Source organism: Phasianus colchicus, chromosome 15 (genome assembly GCF_987193195.1).
Source record: "Phasianus colchicus chromosome 15, bPhaCol1.hap1.1, whole genome shotgun sequence".
In the NCBI taxonomy this organism is placed as follows: domain Eukaryota; kingdom Metazoa; phylum Chordata; class Aves; order Galliformes; family Phasianidae; genus Phasianus; species Phasianus colchicus.
This window is the reverse complement of record NC_143450.1, coordinates 4,048,950-4,070,747: the sequence shown is the minus strand read 5'-3', so window position 1 is coordinate 4,070,747 and position 21,798 is coordinate 4,048,950. Positions and strand designations below refer to the sequence as shown.

The 21,798-nt window shown below is 45.0% G+C and overlaps 1 protein-coding gene across 7 annotated transcripts in view; it reads left to right on the top strand.

The window, feature by feature from the left end:
- KCNIP1 (potassium voltage-gated channel interacting protein 1) overlaps positions 1-21,798 on the top strand; it is a 299,615-nt gene that overhangs the window by 266,183 nt on the left and 11,634 nt on the right. For all 7 annotated transcript variants that reach the window (XM_031598005.2, XM_090150798.1, XM_090150795.1 and 4 more), the window contains one exon: positions 18,851-18,975. In XM_031598005.2, the coding sequence (XP_031453865.2) occupies positions 18,851-18,975 (125 nt within the window). The remainder of the gene's footprint in view (positions 1-18,850; positions 18,976-21,798) is intronic.

Here is a 21,798-nt window from a genome sequence, read left to right as displayed (position 1 = left end):
AGGCATTCAATCTGAGCTCTATAAAATTTCACGGGACATCAACAGGAATGTAATGCAGCCTTTACAAAAGAAGTGATCTTTGATTTCCCCCCCTTCAGTGTTAACAGTTCAGAATTAGATAAAGGTTTTATTTCTCTTTCTTTTGTGCAGTAGACGTTCACTGTGCAGCTGTTGTCTTCAGAAGCATCTAAGCACCACTGGGCCCTTCTTCAACAGTGAGCATTGCAGAACGAAGCAGTGTTGGCATCGTGCTAACCTGCAGCAGCAGAGAATCTAACAAACATTGGATTCATTCTTAGTTGTATTACAACAAAAAGTGTGCATCAGGGCACAACGGCGAAAGACTAAGAGTTGAATTAAGACTGATAGAACAGCAATGACTTGCCATTCCACGACTTTTGTGGTGCTGTTAGCTCCCCATGTACATAAAAATGCAGTGGCACATGAGTGCTGTGCCTACGTCTGTTTCCTCCCTTCCATCTGGCCTCTCTCCTTTCAGACTCCTTCCTTAAATTGATCACCTTTTGGCTGGGTGGAAGGATATGGAAAGATATTGATACGCTGTAGCCTATTTAGAATGATAGCATAAAACTTAATGGATATCCTCAGTTTCATTGCAAGGATTTTTGTTTAGTTTCTTTTTCTTAAAGGTAACAAGCTGCTGCAGAGATTTCCAAAGAGAAACTTATCTAAAATTATTTAAACAGCGTTTTCTAAACAAAATGGTGACATCATTTAAGATGTGTCATTGTGAGGGGGTGGGGGAGGATGGCAACTTATATCCAATCTAACTCTCCCTTGTTTTAGTCTGAAACCATTTCCCCATGTGCTGCCACAGCAGACCCCACTGAAGAGTCTGTCCCCTTTTTTCCTACAGCCCCTTTAGATACTGACAGGCTGCTATCAGGTTACCTTGCATCCTTTTCTTCTCCAGGCTGCACAGCCCCAGCTCAGCCTGTCCTCACACGGAGATGTTCCATCCCTTGGATTGTTTTTGTGGTCCTCCTCTGGATGCGCTCCAGCAAGTCCGCATCTCTCATACTTTGTCCCTTCCCATCTGAGACAAAGCTTTCTCTGATGGATTTTGGAACAAAGAGCTATTGCATCATGTGGGATTCAGGCAGGCGTGTGTATCACTTGTGTGCACACTTGTGCTGCATGGATGTAGTTTCCAGAACAATGTCATGAAAAAGCAGCAAACGAAAGCTTCTGAAGGTTAAAGCAAGAGACTGTAAGTATAACCTGGATTTCATCTTCTTAGGAAGTTCCTATTCCAAATACCACAGCATCTAAGTTGTATAGCCTCAGCTGATGAGAGATTGTCCAATCTCTGGTTGCATTTACTAATCAGCTGGTAGAGGGTAGATGAAATACTTCACAAAGCACATCCTCGCCAGTGCATTCAGTTGAAATGCACTGGTGAGTTAGTGACAGGTGTTGGAAAAAGCGTACCTTGGTGTGTGCTCACAGGCTTACCTGCAGTAAAAGCTTTCAGGGGACTAGAAATGGATGTCTGAGTGATGAGCTGCTCCTTTTGTGACGGTGCTGAGAGGCCTGTGGGCTGCTGCTGGAATGGATGTAGAGCACCAGTGCAAGGGTTTTGTCAGGAATGGATTTGGTGACACCACATCTGTACAAAAGTCCTCTTGCAAAAGTCCTTTCGGCAGAATTGGCTGTGAAGAAAGGTGTAGAATATTTCTGAAGGGGTTGAAGTGTTGGCTGGTTTCATCCTGGAAGGATTGACATATCCCAGTTCTTTCAGCTCACTACTGGAGATGCCGTCCCTTCTCTCTTGCAGCTGAGTAATTGTGTGTGTTAATAACATGTTGATCTTCTGAAGGTGTGTTTCAGAAGTAAGTTGGTGCATGTAGTGATGGTACGATACTGCGTTCTGTCTGTTCTGATGGATGCCATGTCGTAACTCCTTTCTGCACACAGGCACTGGAGCACTGCAAGGACTGCATTGGTAGGGGAGGGCTAGAACAGTTTTGGGAAATGAAACAAAATCACACACCTGCAATGGGTGTTCAGCTTAACTTCTGTCAGAGCAGAAAGAATGGTTGGCTGGTTGGTGGAATTCAGGGTGAGGTGGGAAAGAGCTGCATTCCAATCCTTTCTGGCTGCTGGGCGGCTTGCTGTGAGCCTGCTCGTGTCAGTGAGGTGAAGATCAATTCCTAACTTAGTTTCTGTAGCTGCTGAAAGTTTTTGTGAGTTTTCCATTCTGCAAACAACAGAGCTTACGTACATCTAGTAGTGTGATTATTTTACTTAGCACTGGTGAGGTGTTCTTGGAACGCAATTTATGTGCCTGTTTCTTTCCTTGATATCAACGCTTGCAGAAACAACAGTCAAAAATAAAAGGGATCTTACCTGTGCAAAGCCAGCAATGAATAATACCTCACAGGGAGCAGTTCTTAAATTCTGTTGGTGTCAGATATGTTTCTGCATCTCTCAGCTCAGTGGAAATACTAATCTGAACTTTCCTTGTGGAATCAAAGCATAATAGAATTTGGGGGAAGCTACCTGGGCTGGGTACAGCACAAAGGGACCTCGTGTTCTGTTGTGAGTTGATGTATGAATAATTGAACATCTCTGTACGTCCTTCAGCAGGATGTGATAACTTTAACATTTGTATCTATGTTTGGCTAAAACTAGTCTCTGTTTTTCCATTCCCCTCTCCCATTTTTAATCTTTTTTTTTTTTTTTTTGCTGAAAATTTAATTCATTTCCAAACAACTCCATAACTCTGTAAATAATTTATACACACCAATTAGCTGACTGGAAGATGCCAAAAGCCATTCATTTCATCAACCCTAAAATTGTACCTTGGAAATTAAATCAAAGCACTCTGCGGTATTAGAATTGTGATGAACTTAAGATGGTTAATAGCATAGAAAATGGATTTTGTATTGCTCTGCTTTTATGGACTGCAGGATCACTTGGAAACACACTATGTGCAGAGGCCTCATGCTTCTTGGGTGCCATAGGACCTCTCCACTCAGGTGTGTCTGTGGTCAGAGAGCTGCTGAGCACAAGGATTCTTGTGGTGGGTTACCAACCCCTCATTTTGCTGCTCTTCAGAGTTCACTACTAGAAGTAGGAAAAGTTGTTGTCTTGTTTTAAAGCCTGCTTTACGTGTCACTGATGTTGATGCTAGTTGAGCTCTTGTGACTTTTTCTTGTTTCTGGCTTTCAGTAATGAGAAAAGAACCTGTCTCCTTTGGCTGAGGGACCAGCTGGGGTAGCGCTGATAGTAACAGAGCTCCATCTGACACTGTACAGTGAATTTACAGCAAAGATATCCAGCTAACTGACTGTCATATTCTGTTGCTTTCTCAACCATTTAAGCTCCTGCCCATGTTTGCTTCGAGCCCTGGGGAGCTCACAGTGCGTGGCACGGACTGAAGTGGCCCTTGGTGCTGTTACTGGGAGCTGCAATGGCTGAAGTTGCAGTTGACTTTGGAGCATCAGTCTGTCTGAATAACTGATGTTGCTTTGCACAGAACTTCTTGTTTCATACAAATTCTTGGAGGAAGAATTTCCTCCTTAAATCACTCCAAGATGTGAGATAGAGAGGCAGATGGAAGGAAGGTGCTCAGTGATGTTTCCAGCTGTATATTTGGTTTGTTTTTCTCTATACTTCTAATGGGTGTTCATTTTTTGTAGATCGTGGAGCGGGGGGTGGGAATCTGGCTGAAGCATCTTGGAATGGTGTGGGTTTTATGTTCATCTGTTTTACAGCCTTGCTTGTACCTTCCTTTGGCAAAAAGGGAAATAATTTGCACTGTGTGGCAGGTTTGGACCATTTATCTGTCAGTGGTCACATCTGGGCTGTGTGGTTAACTAAATGCAAATGTATTAATTATAATAAGGAATGAGGAAATGAAATGCATTCTGTCTCAGAGATCCGGGCTGGCCATGGTGATTAATGATCATCATTGCAGCAGCAATCTAAACACAGCTCTGCATGCCACACGGTAATTGCCTTGTGCTGTAGTATCACGCACTAAGATTCGTTACAAAGGTTTCTGTGCTTTGATGGCTGTGCTGCACACTGTGCAAGTGGGAACATGGCTGAAATTCACACCCAGGGTCCATAATTTATTGATGTGCCACGAACCTGAGCTGTTCTCCATAGGGAAAGGAAAAAAAGTGCTTCAGGAGGAGAAAAAAAGAAAGCAACTGTAAAAGCAGCTCCTGCCCAGCGAGTGCTGGTTATTAATTTATTAGCCCACTGTACAGGCTTATTTTGGTGTGAAGCTGGGCGGCTTGTCTGATCTTGCAGAAGGTGTTTGGATGTACGAGTTCAGCTCTGGCTGATTGCTGGGGAGCCAGACAAGAAACCAGCAGCTTGCTGGGTCATAGAGTTCGTTCCTGTATTAATGGTGCATTTTGGCATTCGGAATGTCTGGTGGCAGCTGAGAGCTGAATGCTGCACAGGAACAGGCTGAGATGAAGATGGTGTGCTGGTTTTCTCTACCTCTGAGGCTGTGGGGCAGGCTGGCACAGCAGGTGGGCTGTGGGGCTGGGCTGCATGCAGAGCCTCCTGCAGTGTGGGGGTCTGTGCCTTCCCTGCAGTGATTCCTGTGCCAGATCAGTTCAGCCTATCAAATAAGTACTTTCTTAGTGAAGGGTATAAGTCTGTCTTGTATAATGTAACGGAATCTGAGGGTTGTACATCTCCCTAAAAATTTGCTTTATTACACAGCTGTTGCACTGGGAACTTTGAGTACCTTTGCAAGATACGACTCCTACAAACCCCGAAGTTCCGATGACCAAAGTGCACACAAAAGCTTAATATAGCCAGACATCTAAAATAAAATACATGTGGTAAGAGCTTGTAACTGCATTAAGTGAGATGGCAGCAGTGTCTGCTGCCTTGGGATGAGGAAGGAGCCCTGTTCTGAGCCATCTGTGCTGTGGGCAGGAGCGTGGAGGTGGCAGCCCGCTTCCTCTCTAAATACTTGTGTGTTGTTGTTACTGGTTTGTTTGTTTGTTTTTCCAGTCCTGCCAATGCATTGCAAATAGAAATAATTCAATTTCTAGATATAGCTGGGATTATTTTCCTGACTGAGGCTTGGTGAGCTGGGCTGTGTGTATTCCAAGCCCTGTGAGGTTGGCTTGGCCTGCTAGCTGCTCACCTGGCTGACACCCAGCAGCACAACATCTGCCGTTGGGAAGAAATCCTCACCGACCTTGCTGCTCATTAGAGGTGCAGTGTTAGCATACATGGGAAGCAAATGCTCTGTGTGCATCCGAGAGGGAAAGATGAGATGAGAATTTGCCTTTGTTTTCATACAAGAAATTAGCAGAAAGAACAGATGCTAGTTTGTGGATTTAAAAAAAAATATTATTCTTTTTCCTTTTGCCTCTGCTTCTTTGGTATTTTAAAGTGATGTTATGAGGCTCTTTAAACCAGTTTCATTACAGTTAATTCTCCCTCTCCTCAGGCAGCTGCAGCTTTACGCGACACATTTTTATTACACCCACAAGCTTTTCACTTGCTAATAAATAATGGTGGTAGATTTTTTTTTTAATGAAATAAATATGGTCTTTCACTGCAACAGAAAGGAAAAAAACTTTTTTCTCCGTGCATCTCTAAATTATAAAAACAAGTGCTGTTTTCACTACTTAATTCAAAAGGCACGTGGCTTGGTTACAAGAAGGATAAGGATCCTCAACTCGTACCATTAGCAGTAACATAGAGCACCGTGATACGAAAGGTGCCTGAAATCTCATTTGTTGGGAATCCTGTAGTGGAATTGTAAAGCAGTTTGTAATGCAGTCAGTTGTGCTGTCAGCTGAAGGCCTGGCTCCTGACACGATGCCGTGCAGGCCGTGGTAGGGCTGAGGTGCTGCGTGCAGCCATGTGGGAGTGCTGCCTTCAGCTGGGAGCAAGGCATGGGGCTGAGAGATGGAACTTGCACAAAGCCTGCATGGGTTTAGAGGGTGGGTCCCTGCACTGACCCTTTGGGGCGGCTGTTGTGATGGCTTGGCTTGCTTGGGATGTTGAAACCTGCTGCGCTTCACTGTTTGTCCAAGCAGTCCAAATTCTTATGCTGGTGCTGATCACTTTCTCAGCAACAGGAGCCATCCCCCTGACACCCATGTTTGCCTCATTGTCTCCTCGCTTTCAAAAACCTACAAGAGAGCTATTCTCAGCTGGCGTGGTTTTAAATCTAGAATCATTTCACTTAACTTGGATGATTTACAGCAGTACAGGGAGACATTTCTTTTGGCTGAAGAACATCCTTGAGAATTTCAGGGTAAGGCTGCTTTCCTTGAAGAAATGGAGTTGGAGAAGCTCATAATTGGGAAGGGATAGCTATTTAAATAGTCAATATAAATGGGACATAATTAGCATTACCTTAATCCCTCTCCCATGGTTCTTAAATCCACACGTGGGAAGCTCAAACTGAGGATGCATGTCCAAATGTATCTTAATTAAGTCCTAATTAACTACTTAAGTAGTTAATCCCCCTCTTAAAAGGAGACTTCACAGCGCACAGAGGTACAAACTTTCATTAGTCCATTTGATGGCCACTGGGCTCTCTGATGGCAGTGCTCCTTGGTCCTGCTGGGAGAGTGGTGCAATGGGGACAGGGGATTGGAGCCACGGGGCTGCAGCTGTTCCCATAGCACTTCCCCTGTCTGCTTTTATGCTCCACTGACAGGAGGGACAGGCGAAGGTGCCAACCCTGTGCTCAGCAGGGCAGCGTGCTGTGTCCCCATGGCTCAGGGCAGGAGGAGGGCAGCTGGCCATGGGGCAGGCCTGGCAGCGTGCAGCCTCCCCTTGTGCTGCTCTGTGCCTTCACGGCTCTAATTCTGCTTTCCCATTATTCTGGGATTAGGCCAAAGCTTTATTACATTTCTTGCAGATGATTAAAAGGGGAATTGAAATTGCAAGAGGAAATCTAAAGCATTCAGAATGGGGAAATTTTTCTTCTTTAATCTTCACTCCTTCTGACTACAGTATTTCAAGTGAAATGTTTCTGCCTACCTACAGCAAAAAGGAGGAACACGGGTCGGAGCTGGATCAGCTGCCATCAGCGCTCAGATCTTGGCTCCCTCTTCCTTTTGCTGGTAGTCCTGTGGCACATGGATGTCAGTGCCCAGAGCAGAACGGAGAGAGCTGATGGGCTCTGAATTTGGGTGCTTCTGGGCTAGCAGTGGGATGAACTTAATGCTGATGGCACGTCCATCAAAATCTGTTCTTTGCGTCTTGCTCTGTTGCAGTGCTCTGCTCACACAGAACAGATGAGAGCTGCTCAGCATTTACATCTCAGACAGAATACCCTCATTTAATCCTGGTGATATATGTTGTTGTTTTTTTTTAACTGTTCTTTGCAATGCTTTCCTATCTTTGTTTCTCACCCACTTGTGGTTTAATGTGCGGCTCCATTAAAACAGGATGAAATAAATCAAATTATGGGATCTAATATATTAAAATGTTTTCATGGCTTCTCTGAAATCAAGTCACTGATAAAGTGTGCACTTGAGCACCATTTGCTGTAAGGGACTGGTTTCCAAATCCTGCTCATGCTGCTAGCTGTCTCCCATCCCTCATAGGCACGACAGCTCCCAGTCCTGGATGCACATCTGTGTTGCTAAACAAAAGTAATCAGAGTCAGCATGAAAATTTAATAAGCTGCATTCTGGCATTGGTCATGTTCTCAAGCGTGTATTTGTTTTCTGGCTGCACAAGTCCCCTCGGGCAGCGTCAACCAGAATAGCACTGGTGTTCAGAGGCACTGCTGTATGGGCAGCAGGATGCAGTGCTGGTGGTACCGTGAGTGCAGACTGGAGCTCTGAACTTGCCAGTATTCCCAGGGCGGTTGAGCAAAGGCACGATCCAGTCTGGGAAGCTGTAAACCTCATGGCCTTCCCTTTTCAGCTGGGAATGAACGTGCTTCAGAAGCAGTTTCTCAGGCAAATTGGTGGAATTTTAGGTTTTTAACTTCAGCATGGTAAACATTAAATAATTGGGTACTTGAACTGCACGGTGACTTGTCATGTGCACGGTTGTTCTGAGCAGGGTGTGTGCAGAGAGTCTTACAGTGTGGTGAGCCCTGCTGCCCTTCTTACCCTTCCTACAGCACAGTCCACCGCTGTAGTGACAAATCTGAAGGTTACCAGCTGTGCCAGCTGAGCTGATGTCTGGGAGTGAGTAAGAACAGCCCTTCTCCTGAGCCCTTCCTGCCTTGTCTGCTCAGGCTGCAGCCCTGCCTGCTGCTGGACTGCTCTGCTTGGTGCAAGGTGCTGATGTTGGGGTACGGTGGCAGTGCTCGAGCTGCACACACAGCCAGGGGCTTGACTCACACCATTGCATTCATCTTCCTCATCTTCCTCCCGTCTGCTCAGCTCTCAAAGTCTGCAGCACCAAGGGTAGATGTTCAAAAAATCCCCTCTGAGGGGGAAAGCAGGTTGGGGTTAAGACTGCAGTTAAACCCTCCGTGCATGAATGCACAAATAAAACATTTCTGCTATGGTAACCCAAGGATAGCACGTCCTTGGATTAGGCACTGAACTAATTACTGTTTGATTGCTTGATTCTCCCACATTATATATTCATTGATTGCTGTTGATCCAAAAGCCTTTCTCTAAGTGAAAGCTGGTGCAAACCAGTGCTCATGGAAATCAGCACGGTAATAAATCAGGGACTGGGAGCGTCTGATTTGCTTTTCAATGAGGGAAAAAAACATTGGCAGCAATAATTCTTCTCAGAGAGAATAAGTCCATTTGTAATGCATTGTCTTGACTCATCAGAGGCTTTTTGATGAATAACCTCTTACTAAAAAACAATTTTTTACATTCAGTTGCTTCAGTTATAATTCAGAACTCTCGTATGACTACTTCATTTATTAAGTGCCCTCCAAAGAGCTTGCAGTATTTCTCTAGAAAAGCACAGTGCTTTGGGTTAGCATCCTTGCTGCTTCCCCTCTCCTTGGCTGCCCTGGAGCCCAGCCGTGCCCCAGTGCTGCTTGTTGCTCCATTCTCACGCTGGGTTCTGCAATGGGAACCCAGTAAGGCAGCAGCTCACTGCAGCTGCTTGTTCCCTTGTTTCTGTCTCTGCCCCTTACCTGGACAGATCTGGATAAAAACAACACTACTACTAACAGCCCTCAGCAGCTGACTGCCTTTCCCCAGCCAGGTGTGATTGTGAGCATCCCAGAGCCAGGTGCTGTTCTCAGCTCCCTGGGCTGAGCACATCCCCTGACAAGGGGCAGCCCTGAACTGCACGCTTGTGAGCCAGGGCTGCTCAGACACGGCTCAGCCTGGTGCACCAGGAGCACTGAGACACAATCTGGGTGCAGCAGCATCATTCCTCTCTTACTGATGAGAACAAACACTTTGACCTTAAACCACCCAAAAAGCTGAATGTGACTGTACATCACACTGATCTGTCTGTGCAGGTGTTCAGAGTTGAGTGAAAGAAGTGATGTAATGCATTCAGTTTTGTGCATAGATAATAGAGTAAAATGGGAAGTGCTGCTGGGTTCCATTACTGCAGAATGCACGTATTGCAGGAAATGCACTGCTGAAGGAAGCAGGTGAAAGTTGTTCACCTGTATAAGGCTAGTGTGTACATATCTGCCCTTTTTCTTTTCAGCTGGAAATTCCCAACTGGCATTTCAATGTCATGCGTCACTACCTAACAATGCATTGTGGTCCTTACAAAGCCTCTCACTTCACGCTGTGGGTGGTGCAAAACAAAACTCTGTGCAATAAATTGCTGGGTAGTGAAATGCAGAGGGATGGATCTAACTGAGGAGCAAGGCAATGCAAAATGCAATTTGCAGAGCATCCCCTATTGCAGGTTTTCACTTGCCTCCTTAGCAGCAGACCTGATCCATGTAGAGGTCAGAAGCTTTTCCACCATTTCTATCGTGTTTATGAAACAAATGCATTTTTATTTCCTAATGTGGTTTTGTTTCATAATAAAAAGAGGCTATGTTAGGGCTGCTTTGTCTGAGAAGGCAGCAGAGCTGGCTGTTGAGCTTATTGGAAAGTGCAGTTAAAAAAAATGTACTTCAGTGTTAAATACAGAATATGAATAAAAAACTTAGTTTCTAACTTTAATATGCAGGATGATAATTAATTTTCAGTTGAATCACTGAAACTTGGCTTTAGGAAATTTCTCATTCAGTGTATAAAAACCTATTGTTACACAGAGCTTTGTGCTATTTGAGAGCTCTTTTCCCATCTGTGCAAAGAGAAGGCTTTGTTTATATCTGCAAGGTGTTATTCAGTCAGAAGCCTTGATAAGGCATAAGACTTCCCAATATAGAGAAACAGATTATCTTTCCCTTTTTTTGCTGCGCATCTGTTGTATTCTCGCTGTTTTTTAATAATCTCTGATCCTTCTTTGTGTTTTCAAGCATATTGTTTGTAAGATGGGACCTTGCCATGCACTCTAGCTCTTCTTATTCACTGATTTCACCCTTAGTGAATCAGGATCCTGCTTTGTGGAATGGCTCCATTCACGTTTCTGTTCCTCAGCTGGTGCTAACAGGCAAACGTAGAACCTGTGCTTATGAGACTTAAAGTGGGAAAGTTCTCCTTCCTGTCCTTGGGACACCCAGCAAACTGGGATTTCCAAGCAGTGGGTGGTTTCATGGTGGCTGGTTCAACCTCTTGCTTCTGCCAAGATTCAGGATCCCTTTAAGCAGCCTGTTCGTTCTCTATTTATTGCAGACCTATCTTGGTGGACCAAGAAAGTCTTGTGATGAATGTGTGTAATAGAGTACAGAATATTAAATCTGGCTAATTATTTTTATATACTTTTGGTAAAGCTCCTAATATGTACTGCTCTCATTAGTGTGTGCTGTGATCTGTGTTGTATAAGTCCACAATTTGTTGTTGGCTCTTTGGCCTTAAGACCAGCTTCTCCTGGAAGGAGTCATGGAGTTTCAGTTCAAAAGGGGAAAGTATAGAGGTATCTACAGTTGTTCCTCTCAGACATTCAGCATTCATTTCTGTTGTTTGTTGTCTCATAGCACTGTCTTCTGTATCAGCATTGTTCTTCCATTGCAGCAGCCAATCAGAGCACCTGCTGGGATTTCCTTGTCTTGGTTTTTCTCCTGTTGTGCTGCTCCTTCAGGCTTGGAGCTGCAGGGAGCAAGGCTGGGCAGCAGCGCAGCCTGACCCAACCTGAGTGGCATTTTCCATTGTGTCAGCAATGCTGCTGGGAGGCCATCCTGGCACTTGCTTCCCTCTAATACTAAATTATCTCTATTCTCACATCACTCAACACCCACTCATAAAGACTTTGAGTAATGCTGTTATGCCTCCATCAGGAGCAAGCAGTGCTGCTGTCACGTGCAGTGGCTGCAGGCCTGGTTCTCAAACAGATCCTGCAGACCTCATGGTGCTGGGAGCATGCTTAGGAAAGCTCAGGCAGCACGGTGCTGTGGGCTATATGCAGACAGTTTCTGCTCCTAACAGTGGGTACCAGGCTGACCCAAGGGCAGAAGCTGCCCGGGATGGAGGCAGTCATATTCTGATCAGTACTCTTGCACCTTTTGATGGTTATTGTTGCTGATGAAGGTTATTGCCAATCGTCTTGTACGCCAAATTCTCCAGTAAAAAGAAACTGATGCTACAAGAAAGTATATGCATATCTCTATAATAAATTTTCTTACTTTTAACAAACTTTTGATAATGAAATGTTATCCCAGGGGATGAGGACAGCACCGCATGACCACGTTACCCGTGAGGTGACTGCAAAGAGCACTGGTTCCATGGATGTCCAGGCCACCTTACTAACCATTTGTTTTATTTCTACAGCTGTCAAAGTTACCTCTGGAGAGGAAACAGAAGGCTGGGGGGGCCCTCCTGTTGCTTGTTAGCAGATTGCATGCAAATTCCTCCTTATCCCTTACCAGAGTGGCTAGGGTGGCTGTGATGTTGCTGTCTTGCTGCATGCGTGGCTGCTTGCATGAGTGTGTGACTGCTGCATGCACCACTGCACGTGCTGTCCTGAGTCTCAAGTCATGCAGGGATGGCGAGCTCTGACTTCCTTTCCTGCCCTTTGGGGTAAGGAAGGGAAAGAGGCAGTTCAGCAAAAAAGAAAACGTGGAAAATAAATCTGGAAAAACCCTACAGTCACTGGGAAAGGGGACTGTGGCACTTTTGCAGAACCCCGCCAATGTCACGTTAAAATTGAGAAATGACAAAGTTGTGTATGGTTGTCACATTCTTTTTTGTTACATTTTTTTCTTTTTCCTAGACCCTGCCCGATGGTTTTACGTGTATCAGAGAGGTAAAATTTAAACCAGTTTGACTATATCAAAAGTTTTCTTAAGCCAGGAAACAGTGTCACCCCGAGGCAGAGTTTCTCCCCTTCGTTGCTGGCAGCAAAACACACTGGAGGTGCTCAGAATCTGCCCAGTTCCCAGGCTGGGGCTGCCAGGTCCTGGCTGCTGAGGACAGCCCCAATCAGAGCTTCCTGCATGTGGCACTTCAGCCCGTGGTACATTGAGTCACCTTCTTACCAGTTCAGCTAATCTCCATGTTTTAAGATGGTACTCCAAAGCTTTAAGATGATATGAATGGGAATTTTCCAAAAAATCATGAAAATGAAGTGATTTTCTCACCTTTGTAGCGAGGTTTAGATGCGGATCCCCCTTAGAGCAGCACGGAGGAAATCACTTGTCCCAGAACCACGTTGTCCACATCATCCCCATGGAAAAGCAGCGAAGCAGGAAGCTCTCAGTGGATTTCCACCCACTTTGACAATTTGTTTCCCTCATAAATGCTGCTATGGAAAAGTGGGAATATGCAAGGAAAGCAAGAATAGCAACCCTCATTGCAGCCTTTGGCGACCTCATTGCAGCCTTTCAATATCTGAAGGGAACTTACTCCCAGGAGGGGAGTAAACTCTTCATAAGGGCTGATAATAGCAGGACACGGGGAAATGGTTTTAAGTTAAAAGAGGGAAGATTTAGGTTGGATGTTAGGGGGAAGTTTTTTACTAGGAGGGTGGTTAGGTCCTGGAACAGGCTGCCCAGGGATGTTGTGGATGCCCCGTCCTTGGAGGTGTTCAAGACCAGGTTGGACGAGGCTCTGGGCAACCTGATCTAGTAAAGGTGTATGTTTGGTGGCCCTGCTAGGCAGGGGGGTTGGAACTACATGATCCTTGAGGTCCCCTCCAACCCAGGCCATTCTGTGATTCTGTGATTCTGTGACAGCCTGCTGTCTCCTACCCAGGAGATGATCAGAGCCACGTTATTTCTAATGAGGAGTGGAGTTAGTACATGCCTGCAAAAAATCCAAAGCCGTATGGGGCAGTCTTCTAATTGTTCTACCTGATATTAGCTATGTGCTAGAAAGATGTTTTGGAGGGATCTGTGGCCTCTGAGTCTCTCCCAGAGTTCAACCCTGTTCTAGCTTCCCTGTGTGCTTAGTGGAAGCGTTAATACCTGATATTTTGCATGGATCATTACAAGGATTAGCTGAGAGATGTTGTAATTGGGTTTTTCATTTCAGTTTTTGTCTTAATCTCAGGATTTTGATCAAGCTGGGGTTTAAGACAGCTTTTCTCCCCACCTGGTGGTACTCAAGGCTCAGGTGGGCAGAACATCCCTGTCACACCCGGGTGTGTTTGTATGAGTTTGGCATTGCTGCCTTACTGGGGAAAATGGAGCTGAAAGTCAAAGGGGTTTCTGGAAAAATGTAGGTCTGGAGAGACCCCAAGCCATTCTGTTGATTTATCAGCTCAAGAGCACCCTTGTCTTGGGGATTAATCTCTCCATAGTAATAATACTCATCACTTACTAATAAAGGATTGTTGAAGTTTAATCATGTGAAGGCTCATACTTAGTTCTGCCACAGTGGAAATGCACAGGAATTTGCGACCATTGCAGCTCATGGAGCTGTGCTCATACCAGCCTTTGCCCCTCCAGAAGCAGCATTGGGGGCCATCTGGGTTTTTACTGATGACCATCTGCAGCCTCTTTGTGCTGTGTTGTTGGCCTGGGGTGTCCTTGGGGCTGTGAGATGACATCACTGCTGCTCTGCGGCTGGGCACTGGGAATGCTGAAGGGAAGGGGTTGGCTCCTGGTGCTTCCTAATCGAGTCCTGTCCAGCAGCAGCAGCCCCAGGCTTTGAAGCAAGATGCAGAGAGGTCAGTGCTGGCAGGGGAAGGCTGGGCAGGTTCCTCAGTTCAGATCCCGTAGCTGTTCACAGCCACAGATGAAGAAGCAGCTGCTAAATAACATGCAGTTATTTCTACTTTATAGTACACAACTACAACTTGCCTTGTCTGCAAGCAGTTCAATCTGTTCTGCTTATGCAAAAAAGGTTGTTGGAGATGAAGAATATTGATGAGGTGTTTTTGTAAGGCATGGCTGGAAGGTGCACTGCCAGCAGGGGAATTCAGCAGGGCTCATCCCACTGCATGCCCTGCTGCTGGGGCACCTTCCTGGCTGGGAACAGCCCATGTTGCAGAGCTGTCCTGCCCTGTGTTACCCTGCTGGTGTGTTTCAAAGCTAATCTGCCAACGAAACAGCTTTTTCCATACCATGGCAGATTAATGTGCTTGTGTCCAATGAAGTGGAAAGATCTGGAGAAGTGAAATACTGGAGCAGGTTGTGTTTCTTCAGATTGATTGGACTTTTTAAGATGGGACTGAGTCCCTCTGCCTGGTGTTGCGATGTAAAGCAGCAGTCAGGAGGAGGTGAAAATCTCTTTTCATCAGTGATGAAACAGTTTCGACTGTAGAAGTGTGGTTGCTCAAGACAAGCATCTACATGAATGGGCTTAAATTCCTCTGGTTCATCACTCAGAAATACAAATTGCGCTCAGCAAAGCTTACAGCAGTGAAAGACCGATTGCACAGAGTCTAAGTGTGGAAATCTTCAAATCATAAAGATAGCAAAAGGTAAAATTAGAGCAAGGTATGGAAGGATGCATAAGCTAAGCTTTATTAAGTAATTCCCCAAGTGTACTCAGTTAAAGTATTGATCTATTTTAATGAAAAATTGTTCTCTGCTCTCTGCAGGCAGAAGAAAAATGAAATGCAGTATCTTCCATTAGCAACAATCCATAAAATGTACATGGAGGTGCACGTGTCTTTGTGAAGTGACTCTTTGGCACACGAAGCGTGCCTACCCTGCAGGCAAATACAGATGACTTTTTTGCAGGAAAAAAAGTGAAGTAAACTGAAGTGATTATTATAACTTGGTCCAGCTTTGTGGTAAGGTCACCACAGATGCTTTTCCCAGACAGAGGAATTCACATCCTGCTATTAAAGCAACCGTGAAAACACGCCCAGAGGTTGAATTCTAAACCTCGGTTCTATTTCCCCTTGTCTATCTCTAACCAAACTGCAGGCAAAACAACCTGGGCAAATGCATGAGCAGTTCTGTAGCTGCCAAGCAGTGCAGGGATTACTTTCAGCAAGCTCTTAGGAGAAGCTCTGCAGGGATGCTGGAAGCAATGGCTTATCCCATGGCTGCTGCTGCTCACATGCTGCAGAGGTGACCGTACACACTGCTTGTGTCACCTGCTGCCACTGCCTCGCTTGCACTTGCAAGTTGAAGGAGAAGAATATTTAAACCAGTGCCATGCCTGTTTCCTGCATTCAGATCTCCCAGGCTGTTAGTCAAGGTTTAAGCAGGGCAAAAACAAGAAGGAGCGTGATGCGATGTGAAATATTGATATCATACTTTCTTGATGAACGCATGCAGGTTTAGTTTTATCACTGTTTTTATACTTGTGCTCATCACTATAAAGTTAGTTTCGGTTGAAGTAAAAAATAAAAATGCAGTGCTTATGAGTGTGAGGGCTTGTATTTCATAGTGATAAGCTGGGAGAGGCTGAGCCAGTGTGATAATGAAAATGTAAGAAAGAAATACAGCGTATGTGATAGAAGACAACTGTAGGAGGGAAGGAAAAACTTCCTTTTTTGCCATTGAGGTGTGTTTAATTTATTGCCTGTCTGGGAATAGAAAGAAAAGGTCTTGAAGAGCTGACTTAAGATAAAGCACTAAAAGGAAACAACAAATGACAGCTCTGTTGGGGTGGTCTCCATGCACAGGTCTCTGTGGCTCAGGGACAGGGCCCAAAAAAAACCAAATATGAGGGTTAAACCCCTCAGGCTGGCATCCCTCCTTGGTCTTATGGCTTACGTGCTCTTCACTGAGTTATAGGATATAAAAATTAGCTGGTTAGTATTTTACTCTTGCATCACTCACATCAGGGACAGCAGGGTAACACAGCAGGAGGACTCTGGACCTCTGTGCATTTTGTGAAGGGTTTTAGGTGACCCTGAGTTAACGAAATGGTGTGCGATGTATGGATTAGCGATCAGAGCCCATAACCTGGCTCCTTTTCTTACATGGTTTTCTGCTGTCCTTTTTTTCTATTGTTCATTCCCTTTCCCCCATTCTAAGCAATTTCTTTCCAGCCTTTTTCTCTGCAGCTTTTTTTCCACGTTGCTTCATCATCTGCCATCTCTTTCAAAGAAAATAGCCTTTTTCACCTTATTTCTCATTATCTGTTTCTCTTTTCCTCCAGCAGGCATCCTTTTCCATCTCCTTTCTTCTAATAGCAGTTAGCATTCCTCACCTTTTCCTATTCCCTTGGTGTGGCAAAGCTGCCTCCTTCAGGTCTCTCCGTGCCACTTGCCATTTCACAGTCACTTCTTCTGTGCTGAGAATGGCACAGTGATACCCTCATCCTATTCCATGCTCTTACCAAGTCTCTTACCTTTATTCCCTTTCAGTTTCCCTATGACTTCTGCTAAGAAGTACAATGTGTACATATATGAATTTGTACAGATATGAAAAAAATAAGAGATGTGTCAGAAAATATATACATATATGTATACATATATATGGAGCCAGATGAAGCTCGGGGCAGCCTGGTCTAGTATCAGATCTGGAGGTTGGTGGCCCTGCCTGTGGCAGCAGGGTTGGAACTTTGATGATCCTTGGGGTCCCTTCCAAGCCATTCTGTGATTCTATGAGGTTACTTGAAGTCAGTCTCTATAAGTCCCATTACGTATTTTGTAGACTCTGTGTTGTCCTGATGTGAACCTGTAGATTTCCACAGGGTGTTTTAAAACCACAATGAACAACTTAAACCCACTTGTGTTGAACGTGCAGGTAACTGCAGCATGCTTAACACTGCCATACAGTTGTGTGCTTAACACCCGCAGGGTCAGCCTTCACTGTTTGATGCATACATTGGCTCTTCTTGTGAACTGGAAGAGCATGAGATTTTCTTCTTCCCACCCCAGCCTCCCTTCTAGTCAATAAGGGAGAATTCTGTTCCCTGACGTATCAGAGATATGCAGAGTCCTTGGTTTTGTCTTCATTCAGCTATCGCGTTTCCACTCTGGCTTTTGAGAGCTGTCTACTCGCTAATTTTTATCGCTTCTCAACTTCGGTGTTGACTTTCTTGTTGCTTACTGATGGTGGACAGTCTTTAACTATTGATAGCACTGAAATAAACTATTGCTTATTGCCAAATTCCATTGCCCACCTGTTTAGATTTCATGCATTTCATTCGTAATTAGGCTGCTCTGTGTTGTCTGACCTCTTTACTAGATTTAAGTTGTTATTGCAGGTAGGAGTGCATACTGAAAGAGGAAGCTGAAGTGATATGATGAAAGAGGAGGGGCACTTCTGTATCAAACCTTGTCTGTCAGTAAGAATTACAATGGTAATCTCATAACCTTACACATTTTTTTCAAGGCACTAATTTATCTGTTTTGATAATACTGTGCATTGTGCACGCAGTCTGTGGTAATGAAGCAGTTGATGATCATTTTATTGAAGATGGTTTGGGGGGAATTGCTAGCTTTTATGCCAAGTAATCTTTGGGTATAAATGGGATATTATAGAGGATAGCCATGCATAAAAGGACTTGGGGTACGGGTGAGTGGCAGCTGGATGTGGTGCTCAGGGTCAGGCTGGATGGTGCTCTGAGCACCTGCTCTAGTGTAGGTGTCCTTGTTCATTGTAGGGAGTTGGACTGGATCTCCTTTATGGGTCCCTCCCAACTCAAACTATTCTATGAGTTATGTCAGCTGAAAGCTGCCACTGATTTTTGAAGTTTAAACGATGCCAAATTGGCACTTACTAAGCACTGGAATGTTTTTTGGTGTTACCTGCGCTGCTGGGGAAGCAGGCTTGACAGGTAAAAAGATAAGTTAGAGAAGAGGTGAGGTTAAGAGAATCCAGCATGAGATACGTCTCAAATAGTTTTCTTTCTTGTGGGAGAGCAATCTCCTGAATAAAATACACGACTGTTTTTCACTGCTTATCAGTTTCCAGAAAGCCCATGCAGATGCAGGTTGGATTCATTCGGATTCAGTAACTGCGGGCATAATTTGAATTTCCCTTGGGCTGAAAGCAACCTTTGGTGTCTGGGCAGCAAGTCCTTCACTTAGCATACAGAAGAGTTTCCCTCACTGTTTACCCTCAGTGTAATGTCGTTGTCTAATATGCTTAAGCATGACTGCTCTTTTACTTGTATTTGCTCAGCTTTCTGTCGGGTCAGTACTTTGAAAGGCCTGCTCTCAAAGCCATTTCAATATTTAGATAAGAGTATCCGGTGTTGCCTTTTAGAGCAATGTGTCTGCTGCCTATTCTGTTCTCCCCATCAGTTTTGACTTTGTGAATGGGGTGCTAATTGGCAACCCCAATTAGAAGTATGAGCTATTGCTTTACTCACCTGGCTTTTATTTTGCTTTTGAGAAGTTGAAAACAGTGATACAGACCAGTTCTGTTGATGGCTTCTTTTTTTTTTTCTCTATTGCTCTTGAAATCCAATCTGTCTTACCCATCGCATTAACGGAGCAAAGGTAACAACCAAAATGAATATCTTCCTGTCTTCTCTTTTAGATAAAATTGAAGATGAATTAGAAATGACTACGGTGTGCCACAGACCCGAAGGCCTGGAGCAGCTTGAAGCGCAAACCAATTTCACTAAAAGAGAGCTTCAAGTGCTTTACAGAGGATTTAAAAATGTAAGAACAGCACTGCAGTGAACTGAATCCAGTATGTATGTCTCCACCAGCCCCCACTGCTCAGCTGCGTTTTGTATCGTTCCCCTGCTGCATACCAGCAGTTCTGCACTGCATCTCCTCTACCACAGCAAAATCAGCTCACAATCTACCTTTCCATCTAATATTGATGCCCCCATAATCTGCTTAAAATGGGGATTGCATGAGCACATCCCGCTCGTTACATTTACTCCCTAAACGTCACTAAACGTGCTGCAAATTCCTCAGCTGTGCCTATAGTTCAAGATAATCTGCAAATGTTTTCATGTTTATTTAATTTTTGCTTGCTCAATTCGTGCTGCCAGTTGAGCTGTATTGTTTGCTTGGGATGCCTGGGATTTTTGTTTTTTTTTTTCCCCTTTCCCTATCTTGGATAATTCTTACTATTTGAGTAGGATGTTATTAGAGCACGTTAGGACTACAGAGTCCAGGGTAAGCAGGGAACAAAGCAGGAGCCCAAGAGACCTCAGAAGGTAATGGGTATCAGGGTGAGGGGGTAGGAGAGCACAGTTTAGGTGAAAGGGAATGTGTCAGCTGCCACAGCTGCATGCACACAGCAGCAGCATGCTGGTCTTCATGAACCTCAGCCTCAGCTGATTCTCCCTGGTAGGGTTGGCCTCCACAGGACTGTGAGCCTCACCATGTAGGTCCCCTGCTGCTGCCTCACAGGGACTCATAATACATAGAGATGGGATTTTGAGGCTATGTGGAACAGATGCGTTATGGACCTTGAAGGCTGAAGAGTCATTACATGACTGCCTGAGGGTCTGAGTTTAGTCAGACGGGTGTTTTGTGTCGGGTAATGCTTTGATGATGATTAATGAATCGTTACTGCGCTAGCTTGATAAATGCCGTGTGGTTTTTAAGTTGCTCTGTTGGACAGTTGCAGTACTTCAGCAACTGTCATAGCAAAACACTGTAGCTTCTTGAAAAGTCCACTGGTTGAAGCCTTGCCAAAAAAAATTGAGCCATCTCAAATGCAAGTCTTGTTGAGGGAAACCTGCTGGATGTTGTGAAGGCCCTTTCTTATTTTTGGCTTTCTTGAAATTTGGTTGCATCCTATCTCCTGCATGTACCTGCCTTCTCCAGCGCAGCACAGCTGCCTGTACCTTTGTTTATTGCATGCATTGTGCTTGTGCAGCCTTTGCTGGGCTTAAAGAGGACCTCAGTCTGACCTCTGAAGACGGGCATTCTGAAACCTCATCGTGCTTTGGATGGTCATGTACAAAACATGCAGCTTTGAAGACAGAGCTCAGTAGGTTAATACATGGTATAATGTGATATAACCCCTTACAATGGGGAACAGAACTCAGTGCATTCCTAACTACTGTGTTTTCATATCTTGCTGACATACCTTTCTTGCTGTGCATGGGAGCCCAGTGCAGGGCACCGTGCTGAGAGGGAGAGGCTGTGTCAGCAGCCCTGATGCAAATCAGAGGCACCTGAACCTTGCAGTGCTCAGCAGACCTGGAGTTTATCCTTCCCCCCAGTTTTGCTACCATTTATGCAGTACAGAGGCACTACCTCTGAGGGAAAGAATAATGATAAAAGTGCATTTAACTTGTGTGTTCAACCCTTTTGTAAGACCACACTGATGGTCTTGGTGTTAATTGGCAGTGCTGGCACGATCTTGGCTTCGTCAAGTCATTAGGAAAGCAGCGTGCTTTCCTCCAGCTGCTGTGTACGCAATGTGCATGAAGCTTTAATATTTAAAGTTTAAATTGAAAGGGCAGCTTTAGCATTTCTAGCCTATAAATCATGGTTTCAATAGCATGAGTAATTAGGCACAGTAGGCAGGCTATCTCAGCTGTTACCATATTTCCCGTTGTACCGAACCGTGTGCTTCTTGGGATGATGTTACAGTGCCATCTGGAGATTCAAAGTCCCTGTGGGAAAACAGTCATTTTTCTCTCCAGCTCGTGCTGCTTGCTCTCACTGATTGCACGGGTCGTGTTTAATCACAAGGCAACAGCTGGGTTAGCACAGGGCCAGCTGCAGGCACTTGGAATAGCACAGGAGGAATGAGGTCCTTCCCAGTCCTGCTGTATTTGTAGTTGGCTGGGTGGTCGTGTTGACAGACACGCAGCCAAAAGCAGCTCAGTGCAGCCTGGTATTGCTTCCAGGCAAGTGCCCTGTCTGACCAGGGTCTTAATTCTCCATACTTTTCTTTCTTAACGTTCTTTTGTCTCTGAAATCTTTCCCTACACACCAGGGCAGGGGACAGTGTGGGCAGTGAGGGCACTGGGAGGTGCATCTCTGCTCTTCTGGAGCCCTGTGAAAAACTGAGGGGGTCCTGGGCCAACAGGACTGGCAAAACTGATTGATCAGGTGACAGCAAAAGCTGTCAGCTGCTTGAGCAAAAGCGGGTTCTGTGAAAGTATGGGATTTTGGGGGGAGAAAAGATATGAGCAGCTCCAGAGTTCCTCAGGAAATCAAGTCATTCTAATCCTTCGCACTTGCTGATAGGCTTTCATGTCTTCAGTTACGTTTCTGCAGCCAGTAAAGCTGCTCAGCAAAGAACTGACTTGTTATAAGCCTGTTCTTTTTCTTCTTTTATTTCTGTCATTAAGAATAAGTGCTGACTACTCACAGTGCTCTAAGACAACAAATCTTGAGAAATAAATTCTGATATGCACCATGCACCCAGAGCTGACCCATAGGGGTCCATGGGCTGAGAGCTGCCCCAGGAAGGTGGTGAGGAAGGAGGGGAGGGCAGAATTTAGTTGAGGAGGGTGGGCAGCAGCCAGGATGGGCCATGAGCTCAGGATCCTCCTGGTGTGACTGCTC